The sequence below is a fragment of the Melozone crissalis genome, unplaced genomic scaffold (genome assembly GCF_028551555.1).
Source record: "Melozone crissalis strain CALT ecotype California unplaced genomic scaffold, PUWL_Pcris_2 ptg000013l_1, whole genome shotgun sequence".
In the NCBI taxonomy this organism is placed as follows: Eukaryota; Metazoa; Chordata; class Aves; order Passeriformes; family Passerellidae; genus Melozone; species Melozone crissalis.
The window spans coordinates 60,512,905-60,525,431 of record NW_026535791.1 but is presented as its reverse complement, the minus strand read 5'-3'; the positions used below and the strand labels follow the sequence as shown (position 1 = coordinate 60,525,431).

At 42.3% G+C, this 12,527-nt stretch overlaps 1 protein-coding gene across 1 annotated transcript; it reads left to right on the top strand.

The window, feature by feature from the left end:
• The first annotated feature begins 1,389 nt into the window (after window positions 1-1,389).
• On the top strand, window positions 1,390-10,099 carry EIF1AX (eukaryotic translation initiation factor 1A X-linked). Its single transcript, XM_054272036.1, has 7 exons — window positions 1,390-1,494; window positions 2,370-2,453; window positions 3,949-4,052; window positions 5,397-5,447; window positions 6,851-6,932; window positions 7,040-7,131; window positions 8,759-10,099. Exons 1-7 carry the CDS (start codon window positions 1,479-1,481, stop codon window positions 8,762-8,764), a joined length of 435 nt encoding a protein of 144 aa, XP_054128011.1. The 5' UTR covers window positions 1,390-1,478; the 3' UTR covers window positions 8,765-10,099.
• Window positions 10,100-12,527: the final 2,428 nt, after the last annotated feature.

Here is a 12,527-nt window from a genome sequence, read left to right as displayed (position 1 = left end):
TCCTGACATTGCAGCATGTTGAGGAAGGCAAACATGGAGACAAAGGAAAAACTCCTGTTCTGCTGGTGCTTATAGACCTGATCTAACACACAACAAGACCACAGTGCAAGGATATTGTATTTAAAGACCCTGTCAGATTCCAGTCAGCTCTAAGGTACCACTTAATGGGAGGCTGCTAAATAACACTTGCAATGCCCGCATTGCTCTGGACACTGAAAATATGGGCATGTGGGATAATTAATGCACTTTGTAAACATTCGAAACATAATAGTATATGCAGAAGCACTCCATAAACAACAGGCCTATGTTTTAGCAGCTCATACAATTTGGAAGCTTACAGCTGTGATTCTTTTTAACCTTGCAACCTGGAAAAGATGAGAGATTTTCAAAGGTTGCATAGTGTACAAAACATTACAGTAATTGTGATAGAGGAATTGTGAAGAATGTTGCCAGAGGTTTTGCTAAGTGTACCAGAAGAAAGGCATCAGGTAACATGGAGAGGTTTGGCAATGGATATGGGGCAAGGGTACTGTGATTTCCGTGGTGAAATTCATACCTGGGATCAGAAGTCTCCATAGCTGTGGCCCTTTGTTCACACAAGGCTTTATGCTGCCTGCCTAAAAAACATTTTTTAATTTATTTACAAGTAGACTGGGTCATTTGTAAACCTCCAGAAACTGCAAAGGCAGAAAGGTGGGCTGGTATACCACAGCTCCTGCTGTCAGCCTTCCTCACCTTCGTACCCTCTGATTTACAGAATCATAGAATAGTTTGGCTTGGAGTGGAGCGTGAAAATCATCTGGTTCCCATCTCCTGCCGTGGCAGGGACACCTCCCAGCAGAGCAGATGCTCGGGGCCGCATCCAGCCGTGCCCTGAGCCCCTCCGGAGATGGGGCACCCACAGCTGCTCCGGGCAGCCTGTGCAATGCCTCACCACCCGCACAGTAAAGAATTTCTTCGGAATGTCTCATCTAAACCTACTGTCTCAATTCGAACCCACTCCTCCTTGTTCCGTCACTACGAACGCCTGTAAATAGTCTTGCCCCATCTTTCCTGGCAGGTACTGCGGGTACTGGAAGGAGTTACCCTGACCCCGCTGCCCCCGAGCGCCGTGCGGTGTCCCGGGGCTGCCTGGGTGCGCACTGCCCGCTCCTCCTGCTCCTTTTCCTTGCACTGCACCCAGCACGCCCGGCAGTGCCCAGGCGGGGCCCTTCCCGGGGCCCTTCCCGGGGCCGTTCGCGGGGCCGGCACGGGGAGCGGGCCCTGGGCGCGTCCTGCGCCGCCGGAGTCCGCCGTGCCGCGGGGGGGCGCTGTGGCCGGCTCGGCGCAGCGGCCGGAGCGCAGCGCACGAGCCCGCGCAGCCCCGGCCCCGCCGCTGGTCCCGCCCGGAGCCGCCGCCGAGCCCGAACCGCCGCCCCCGCCCGGAGCCCCTCCCGCCGCCCCTCCCGCAGCCCCTCCGCGGCGGAGCGTTCGGCGCCATGCCCAAGAATAAAGGTGAGTCGCCCTTTCCCTACGCCGGGCCCGCGGCGGCGCGGCCCGGGCCGGGCGCGGTCTGGCAGGGCAGGCCCGGGCGCCCCTCACGTGGGCGCCGCCGGAGCCCGGAGCCCGCGGGCGGAGGGGCCCTCCCGGCAGCCCGGCGGGTCCCGGGCCCGTCCCGCCTGCCGGGCGCGCTCCGGAGGCCGCTGAGGCCCGGCCGGGAGCGGGAGGCCCTGCCCGCGGCTCGCTTGTCAGGAGCGGCCCTGCCGGGGAGGCGGCCGGGCCCCTCCGTGCCCTCGCTGGGCAGCGCCGCTGCCGCTTCCCTTCTTTCGTGCTCCGGAAAGAAACGCAGAAACCGTGAGGGAAAGGGAGCAGCAGATTTTAACAGCGGGGCGAGTATGGGCTGCTCTTATGCTCTTCGTGAAGAGCATCTAATCCTGTTGCCACGTGTGTGCCTTTTAAAAAGGGCTCCTTCCCTCGGAGGGTAAGCTTCCTCTTGAGTATTTCAGGGATTTCAGCAGCGCAGTAACTGAAGTTATCCGTCTGCTCTTGAAGATTACGTGCATCAGGCTATCCCACCGCTATTTCTGAGCTATTTGGTAGCAGGGATCACAGAAACTGAAAATGGCCATCTTGTGAAAATCATTTTGAAGGCTGCTGTCGCTCCAGAGCAACCAGGATAGCTTAAACAGTGGAGGGTCTAATGTTTAATTACTTTGTTACTACCCAGATAAAAATTTAGACTTAAAAGTAAGCAAAAAATCTAGATCTGGGTGGGATATTTAAAATTACCATATAGAGTACAAGCATAAAAATCTCCATAAGTCTGGCTTTTTTCACTCACTGTATCTAGAGACAATAACACCTGCTTTTTCTTCTCCCACTTAATTTAGGCAAAGGAGGTAAAAACAGGCGACGAGGTAAGAATGAGAATGAATCAGAAAAAAGAGAACTGGTCTTCAAAGAAGATGGGCAAGGTGAGTTTTTAACTGTAGTGTGGCAATGTCATTGTTTTCAGTCACATACTGTAAGTGACATAATAGAGAGAGGTATTCTTATTGGGGTTATATTTGAATTCCAAATGACATATTGAATGTAAGAGAAAGACAGTAGGGGAAGGGGAATTTCCAATATCTTCACTGGTTAAGAATGACATTTTCCTCTTCTTGACCTTAGTGCATGCTCTGTGTAAAACAGCACTTAAACATTTCCTAGAAACCTCTTGATAGCTTTGTGTGAGGGTCTGTGAGCAGCTGGCTTAGCAGAAGTGGTTCACTTTTGCCCGTAATTGTCCCTGGGCTGCACAGTCCCACTTTCTGTTCTGTATGGACTCTTAACATCTCTTGGACCCTTCACTGAGCTCCCCAGACTGATGGCAGAGCAGCTCATCTCGCTGTTCTGTCCCCTGATGGTCTGGTTCAGTTGGCTCCTGGGCTGAAGTCTGGCAGTTTTTAAAGCAGGAGCAGCAAGTGGGATGCTGTGTGGTGAAGTGAGGCACAGGAGAGTTCATGGGGGATGGCTGGGATTCCCATCTGCCCTGCCTTTGGTGGCAGTGAGCTCACCTCCCTTTCAGCTCGCCCTGCCTTGTGTGTCACACTCTGGTGGCTGCTCACATAATGTGAGTGCTTTCCTAGTAACCAGTTGGTTGTAAGCAGAAAAGGAGTTTATTTTTATGTACATCTGAAGCTTAAGATCCTTTACATCTCCCAAGCAAAATCTATTTAATGAAACATTGTTCTCAGTTATGAACAGTCTCCTGGTTCATTGGACTGTCCAATTTGTGTTCTCCAGTATGTGATTTTTTGCAGCTTGGTAAGGGAGATGAAATACAAGGTGAAGGGATGAGGGTGGGGTTAGAGAGGTGCCTCACAGACCTCAGCTGAGGTCTGCTGTTTGCCTTGCAGACAGTGTCTGATAAGGGTTCTGTCCCTCCAAGGACAGAGGGTGGTGTCCCAGAGCCTCTGCAAGAGGGATTCAGAGTCTCAGTGGGTGCTGTACAGGGCATGCAGCTTTCTCTGCCTCGGTGACAGCACTGAGGTGTTGTCCCTTAAGACAGGTGCTGTGATGTTGTCATGTACTTTCATACTCTGAGTGTGACTCAGTAGCTCTGAGACTTTCTGTAGCAAACATTTGAGAGGGAACCAAAGGGTGGATGCAACCAAGAAGGAGCAGTAGTTGAAAATGTTAACATCAACAGTGATACAAAACTGTGATACATTCAGCAGCCTGTGTGGGTGCTTGAAGCTCCTGTCAGCAGTTCTTGTTTGATAAAATATTACAGCAGATTTGGGTTGCAGTGGAAAAGTTATTGGTTGTATCTTGAAGTTGGGTTTGCTCAGAAGTTTTGCTCTGTGGCACTTTGGGACATGACTTGGTGGACTAACTGCTGGATTAATAGCTGTACTTACTGATCCTAAAGATCTTTTCCAGCCTTAATGATTCTGTGTTTCTGTATGTTACCCTCTCTTTCAGAATATGCCCAGGTGATCAAGATGTTAGGCAATGGAAGATTGGAGGCATTATGTTTTGATGGTGTGAAGAGGTTATGTCACATTAGAGGGAAGCTAAGAAAAAAGGTAATTCTGAAGCATTGCAATAGGAAACAATGTTATGCATCACATGTAATTGTAAAAATTTACATATGTAGCTTGTTACAAAAACAAATATTTCTACTGCACTTAATATTTTAAACTACTTTTTTTGATAGTAAACTGATCTGTTGTTCTGTTTCCATTGCTGGCACAAGAATAGGCAGTCTTTGGCTCTTGGGTGAAGCTCACAGTTGAAGGGCTGCCTTTCCATGTGCATTTTTCAGGGGAAGGTTTTTGGCTGCTTATGAAATACAAGCTTTTCATACTCTAGAAAATTATGCATATATAAAATACTAAAAATCTCCCTAATTGCAGATGGGGAGCTTGGTGACTATTTAGAAAATACACCTCCAATGCTATTGTTTCATTGTCCACTTCATCAGTTCCCAAAATATTTCTGTTGGAAGCTAGTCTGCAAAGATTTGTACCTATCAGGGATATCAGGTGTAAATGTTTGCATTTTTTAACTTTGCCGTCTTCAGATGTGTCCCCTCTGGCCCTTGTTAGGTGTTACCTGTTCCTGTCCTCTGCTGGTGTATGGTAAGGAGGAGGACCCTCAGTCTGTTTCCAGTGGAAGCAGACATTCACTGTCTTCATTCTGGATTGTTCCAGTTTTTGGACAGAACTGAGTGTCCTGGGATCAGTGTATAGTGCTATAGTTGCCTGCAAGAAACTGTTGAAGGTAGTGGAGAATGTGCATAAATAAACACTAAGTGCTCTAGAATTAATTTCTTGCACAAAAAGCACCATTTATCTATTCCTCACGTTTAAAAGAAAGGAAATTTCAACTGAAATTAGTTCAGTCTCCAAAAAAATCAAGCAGATGTGGGATAGAACCCACATAGAACCACCCTGTGCATTTAAAAGCATATCCTCTTCTGCTGATTTCTGGTTAACATAGTTTCTAGAAACAATTCCATTCATTTTCTTGTGCTCTTCACTGTTCTTGTCCATCACCCCCTTCATTGGGTTTTTCTTTAATTTTCGCCCTCGAGGAGCTCAGTTCACAGAGTTCATGACTGGTGCCTTGATGCACTCCTTCTGTTTTCTCAGATGTTAAGCCTTAGGAAACACCCTGTTGGATAGAAGCTCTTCAGAGAACTTTGATTACCCTGTAATAGCTCCATAACATGTAAAAATGACTATGAGTATTTATGACTTTGGATTTCCTGTTAAAACATTAAATTGGATATTTCTAGCATTCTGGTTAGAAAATGAAGGTAGTGGCTGTAGTGAAAGGTTTGTCTCTCTGTAAATCTAAGTGTGCAGTTTGGTTCTTGTGTTATGCAACAGAAGTTGAATTTTTGTAACACTTGTTTTCTCTTTCAGGTTTGGATAAATACATCTGACATTATATTGATTGGCTTAAGAGACTACCAGGTAAAAATCCAGTATAATATGCCACTATAAGGAGTATCTTACAAGTATCTTTATTTACTGTTAAATTACAGCAGGTGTTGTGAGGAAATTCCTGTCTAACTTTGCATTTGTATTTAGTTATGCTAAATCATGATTTTTAGTTTCCTTGTACTACAGGAAGATTGTAATGAGTAGACAAATTCTAGTTTGACTTGTTCTTCTAAATTGCACCCTGAGACTTTGTGAGTGAAGGTACTTACTGTCATCAAGCTTGACCTGGTTTTTTCCAGATGTAGCTGTTTGGTGCTTGCATCCTGTGGTACAAAAGGAGATGGAATCAAGTACCAAACATTTTATTGTGATAATTAGAATTGTTGGTAATCAGAATTTTGATGTTTAGGCTTTTCCCTAAAGAGGGAAATTAATCACTAATTAATTTGTAATAAAATTTCCAAAAATGGAGTGGCGTAACTTTACATAATACAAACAGTAGTGGGAAACAATTGTCAGGTTTTCATTAGGTGAATGCCTTTCATGAATGTTTGTGTTGTCAGCAGTTGTTGAAGATAGGTTCTGCTTCTGAAATGTGCATTAGGTTTATAAAACATTTAAGATACTGTCACTTACTGTATCTAATAAAGTACTTCAAACTGGGAATTTTTTGGGTTTGACTTCGCCAAGGGAAATATAAGTTGAATATTAGGAAGAAGTTTTTTACAGAAAGAGTGATAGAGTACTGGAATGGCCTGCCTGGGGAGGTGGTGGAGTCACCATCCCTGGATGTGTTAAAACAAAACTGGATGTGGCACTTGGTGCCATGGTTTGGTTGAGGTGTTAGGGCTGGGTTGGACTGCATGAGTCTCTTTAAGGTCTCTTCCAACCCAGTCATTCTGTGATTCCTGATTGACCTCAACACCTCACTATGTGTGTTGTCTGAAGAAAGGTTAATTTCAAAGGCATGAAACTGAGCTTGTCAAGTTATTGAATACTCAGCATTTCTCATTTGTCTCGAACTCTCTTTTGTCTTGTTGCCCAGGGAAGTTGTGGATGCCCCATCCCTGGCAGTGTTCAATGCCAGATTGAGTGCCCTGGTCTAGTGGAAGGTGTCCCTGCCCATGGCAGGGGGTTGGAAGTAGATGATCTTTAAGGTCCCTTCCAATCCAAACCATTCAGTGGATTTATAAATTACTTGTAATTGGAGATAATTAAGTTATCACTCACAAGAAACGAAAATACTCCGATGTGTTTACTTCACATTTAAGGGAACTGGAGGGGAAGGAAGAAAAAAATGTTCTTCTGTAAATATTATAGGTGTTAATCCACTGTAAATAATATAGTTGTTATAAATAATGCAGTCTGCTGAGGTTAATAGTTTTATTTTTCCTTCATAGATGACTAATCCATTCTAATAAATTCTTATTTAGGATAACAAGGCTGACGTTATTCTAAAATACAATGCAGATGAAGCCAGAAGCCTGAAAGCATATGGGGAGCTTCCAGAACATGGTAAGAATCTTTTCACTTCCCATTGGAAGTTCATGTTGGATAAGAATACTCAGTCTGTCTTGGCACAGTGTGAGTGCACTCCTTAACTTCTCCAAATTTCTTCATAGCTAAAATCAATGAAACAGACACATTTGGTCCTGGAGATGATGATGAAATCCAGTTTGATGATATTGGAGATGATGATGAAGATATTGATGATGTAAGTAGTAAATGTGTATTTTTATCATATGCTTGAAGCTCTCATCTTTGGCAATAAGCTGTTGTTGTTAGTTCTACAGCAGGGAACACATGGATGTTCAGGATAGCCTTGCTCCTCAGGGACTGCCTCAGGAAGTGCTGTGGAGCATTCATGTGGCAGCTTTCTGTCCTCTCTCCTGTCCTACAGTCATTCCTGTGCTGGCCTCTAAACACATGGAACATTTGGTGTCACACTGCTAAAACACACGTGGGGAGCAGTCTGAAGGTGCCTAAAAGAGAATCAGTCATTTGACACCCCCCAGTTCCTCTAGGTTTAACAGCCTTGCTGTCCCACCAGAACTGCAGCAATAATTAAGGAATTTGGTTTTTAAAAATAAAGGTTTTAAATCTCCATTTTTCTTTACATAAAAACTCCAAAAAGCTGCATCCTAGTAGTTTTTCCAAAGTTAACCATAATCTTGACTGTCACAGTCACTTGTGTTACTGCTTACCACTGCACTGTAGTAATTGGTCATGCACACTCTGAAATTATAGTAGTAAAATTGTTATAATTCAAATTTTATAGTAAATTGCAGAAGTGGTATCTGCTGTTCAATGTTTTCTAAGTTGATGCACTTTAATTTGCAGCTGAGAGATGAATGTGTGCAGGGTCAGCTGGCTGAGAGGATAAGTAGTAACTTACTGAGCCAGTGAGTTAGCTTAATTGGATAGACTGCTCTAAGAATACTATTATGCTTTAATTCTTCATCTTTTTAGTCCTCTCTCTGAGTTGATAATATGACTAATTCTTTTTAAATCCTTCTATTATTCTGACTTTTTTGAGGTTATCAATATATGATTAATTAGATCAAGTATTTTAAAAATATCAAAATGCTGAAGAATTTTTCTTCAGACTTTTGAAAATTTCACATTGGGCCTGCCAGTGATTGAGCTTACTGAAGATTTAGCTCATTGAAGCTAGAAAAACTAGTACTGCATGCTTTTAATAATGAGGCTATTGTAAAACATCAAAGAGATAAGTAGCTGTAGGAAAAATTTACAAACTAATGGATCTGTATGTGGGGTTAAGTGAGAAGCTATGATTGTTTTTAAGCTTTTGTCAGCTCTTCAATAAAATATTAATATCATGCTTTAAGAAGGTAAAAGATGTAAAGAAAACATGTGAGTAACCTCTGTGAGGATCACCATCATATATCTGGAATGAAGTGCAGTTTCCAAGGTCATTGTTAACAGGAGGAACTTGGTGGATCCTTTCCTTTGTGTTTTGTATCAGAAGGATGATTAGAAAGTCACTACTTAGGGAAGTGACTCTCAAATTTGGTTTTATTTTCATTTGTGAGAATCATGGGCTAATTGATGGCTGTTCTAGTGATGTATAATTGAATTTCAGATGCTGTGGTTATGCAGAATTGCTCACCTGCACGACCATAGCATTGACACAGGGCTGGTGGGGACAAAAGCAGGGAGCAATTGTTCATGTGTGAAGAAAACAGGGGATGAGCTGAGGGAAAACAGGACTGTGCTAAGTTCTGGAAGTCTCCTGTTGAACTGTAAAAATAAGTTTAAAGAAGTTATTGATGAAATATACACTTGGATTAAATACATGGTGTGGTGTTTTTGCTTTTCAGATCTAATTTGGAACAGAGGTTTACATTCCAGCTTTTTTCCTCCAAGGATTGTTCTACATTGATACTTCGATTATTTCTTGGGTGATGTCCCTTACTTTTAAGAAGACTGAAAATTCTCAGTAAAGAGTGTAGTTTGTTACATCAAAAGGATTTATTTTCAATGTTTGTTTTAAAGTATTTATATTTCTTTAGAAATGGATAACGCTGGATTATCACAAAGGTTCAATGACATGCCACAAATATTTTGTCTCTTCACCAATTAGAGCTTTTATCTCTGGATGTAAGTGAGATACAGTGACATGGGCTGTAAAAGACTGCATTTTTCCCTCTTCTGCTTTCATCACTACAATTCCAGTTAAACTTGTATTTTGAAATAAAAATTGTTTACCCTGTAATTATCATGGATTTTGATTAAAGGCAAATAACCCAGTTCAGATTAGTATCAAATCATACTATGCAGTGTCTGTCCTTATACCCTTGCCTTGATGTTAACTTTAAAAAAGATTTTGATAATATAAGAGGAAGGCAGAAATCTGCATTTAAACTCACAATGCATGATGAATCTGCTTTTCGTGTCTAGTAGCATGCTGCTATTTTTATACTGATTTTGATAATTAAAAACACTCATTATTTCCAAGATGTCAATTTTCCATGGTGGAGGGAGGGATGGGTGAGGAGTAAAGATGACAGTGAGCAGCATCTCAAATTTGCAATTTTTTGGAAGCTGCAGTGGCTGAGCTGCAGCTGCAGATGATGAACATTGGGTGGCACCCGACTGAACAGGGAGACAAATGCAAAGCCTTCACAGTGGGGTTTGTACTGAAAAATGCATAAAATAGGTTTTCCCCAAAGTAAATGCTTAACATTCTTGATATGTTAAACATGTAGAATATTTTTACATTATACAAAAGGTTATGTTAAGAGTAGAGTTTTATTTTAATCTGAAATTCCATACATTGTAAGGTGCAACATAAAAGCTTATGTGAACTTTGAGTAACAATATAAATAAGAAAATAAGTTTGTGTCAAAAGTAGAAAGAATCTTCTCATCCAGAATAAATCAATGAAATAGACTACTGGAAAGATTCTTGTCCACCTTCAGACTGGAGGAGTCAGTTGAGAAACTGAATAAAGACTAACATCATCATGCAAATATTATTTTGTGGTAGCCTTAGTGTCTTTGTCTTTAATAATGTATTTAACAACTCTGAAACAGGTTAATGAAAAAATTCCTTTTGTGCCATAAAGATCTGATTCTTGACACTTGTATTCCTTATACAGTCTTTTTGGTATGATGTAAAGTGACTACCCAATAGATAAAAACAAAATGGCTTTAAATACAGAGTGGCCTCTTTGCTTTATATGTATTTTAAGGAGGTTTAAACATCCAGAGCTTTTGTAAAAATGTCTTCTCTTTTACTTTTTCTTTCATTATGGTGTCTATTTTCCTTACATGGATCAGGTACCCTGCTCCAGGAAGAACATTTTATTAAGTATTAAGTAATTATTTCATGGATTTTAACTATTTGTTGTAAAAACTTGGTAAGTATTGAGGGAAAGATACTACCAGTACAACATTCTTACTTAACTGATCTTAAATGTATGAATTTACTGTCTTTGTATGTCTGTAAGGTTCAATTGTGAAGGAACATAGATGGTGTAATGTTTCATAATAAGGCTTATAAATCACTCCTAAGTTCATTGGTTTCCTCATTGTATTCAGCAGGCTAAGCAGCTCTGAAAATGGTTAAAAGCTCTCAAAGTTCTTGAGGTGTGTGCTTTCAGTTGTACTGGCAGGAAGGTTAGTGATTAAACTGCAGAAAACATGTACTGAAGATTCAGGTACTGTGGGAACTGTACTTTGCAACCTGATATTCTGGATGTGAAATGTAAATGCATGGTCAGTGCTGAGGGGAAGCAGGTACACACTGCTGCTTTGGGGAGCCTGCAGTTCCCAGTGTAACACAGACTGTGGGTCAGAGATGGAGCTGTTCTGTCGGAATCGCTTCTGCTTTGTCCTGAGGTTCCTTCCAGTCTTCATTGCTCCCACATTCATGTCTGGCTTCACCTAAACTGCACATTTTAAGGAAATTTCTTATTTAACTATTAATTTCTTCTTAGTGCACCAGCTAAACACCCTTAGGTTTCTACTCATAAACTGGGCTGTATTGCCTGTGTGAGTACCCTTGGTCACCTTGTTTCTGTCCTCTGCTAAAGCTCCCTTCACAGTCTAATCTAGGCAGCTTGATATCATCCCTATTGCCTTTTTTCCCTTTGGGGCTGGAAAAACAGCTTGCACAAGAAGCTGGCTTTCCCATGTCTCTGTTCAGAGCACAGTGGTAGAGCAGCAGCTGCCAGCTAGAGCATTGCAAGGTTGCTGACTCCAAAGCTGTGAAAAGCCTTCCATCTGTAAAATATTTCCTAGATAAATTTTTAGTTATTCTTGTGTGAGAATTGCAGCTGGCTTTTTCCCTAGAGTGCAGAATTGAAAGCAGGGATACAAAAATTATTCTCCCACAGCTAAAATACAAACTTTGTGTTCTCTGTTTCCCACTTCAAGGTTTTCTCTGTGATTAACATTTTGAAAAATTACTTTTGTCCATTGTTCCAAACCTTATCTCTTCACCTTACAATAGGGGCGACTGTACATTTGCTAGGCGAGCCCTAATGCTGTTCCATTCTAATCCTCAGATACAATCCAGACACAGCAGCTGAAAAAAGTGTATGAGAAACAATCTCTCATTCCCTTCTCAAGGAGGAGCTGCTAACCATGGCTGCTGAGCTCTGTGCCACTTATTTGTTACTGCTGATAGGTGGTGTCATTGCTGTGCCCTGCATGTGCCAGCATGCAGGTCTGAGGTGCTGTGTGCTAGTGCCATGCAGGTATGTGATAGAGGCCATAAATCTCATATGTATGGTACCATATTGTACACACACACTCCTAAATCAGTGTACACACAGAACCTGCAGAGGTTGGGCTGGCACAGGGGTTGTTTGTCTGATGTCCATGGGTGTCAGTGAGCTGCTGGCAGGTTGCAGCCACACTGCACAGGTTCTTTATTGTGAACTGGTAGGACTGGAGGCATCTCTGGGTGTGAAATAATGCTGGGACTGCTGCTCCCTGAGACCCTCTGGCCATAAGCTAAGTCCTGCTCTCAGGGGAATTGGGGTGTCAACTGCTTCTGTGGTTGAGCAAGCTCCAGTCTAATCCAGAATTATTTGCTGTTACTGGATATGAGTATCAGGGGACTTGAGTTTCCCTGTGGTCTCTGGAGGTCTCAAACCCAGCTTTTCATCTGTGGACACTGCTATCTTACAGGCAGGTTGACTGCTTCATAGAAGATGATTTAAAATTAAGTGTAGCATTTTGGAAGATGTGTGGGAAGAGGGAAACATTATCTGAAATAATGTTGTTGTAGTGTGAGTGCAGCTTTATTTGTCCCTTTAACCTTGAGGCCCATGGCTGGCTTTTCTGCAGGCAGCTGTTGGCAATACTTTCTCATTTTGTTGCAAAAACGAGTCTTCAGAATTTACTTCTTGGGCGGTGATTGCCCTTCCTTTTGGAGAAGGAGAGAGAAGTAAGGGAGGATGCCTTGGCTTAGTTACACTTTTAATCACAGCAAGCAAGAGTCAGAGTTGCCATTGATTAATTCAGGTTATAGCTTGTGCTATCTTGCCCATCAGATTGAATGCCAGAGCTCAACATTGTGATTATAAAATGCAATCACAACCAAATAAAGAGGCAAAGTGAAAACTGTGAGTACCTTTAT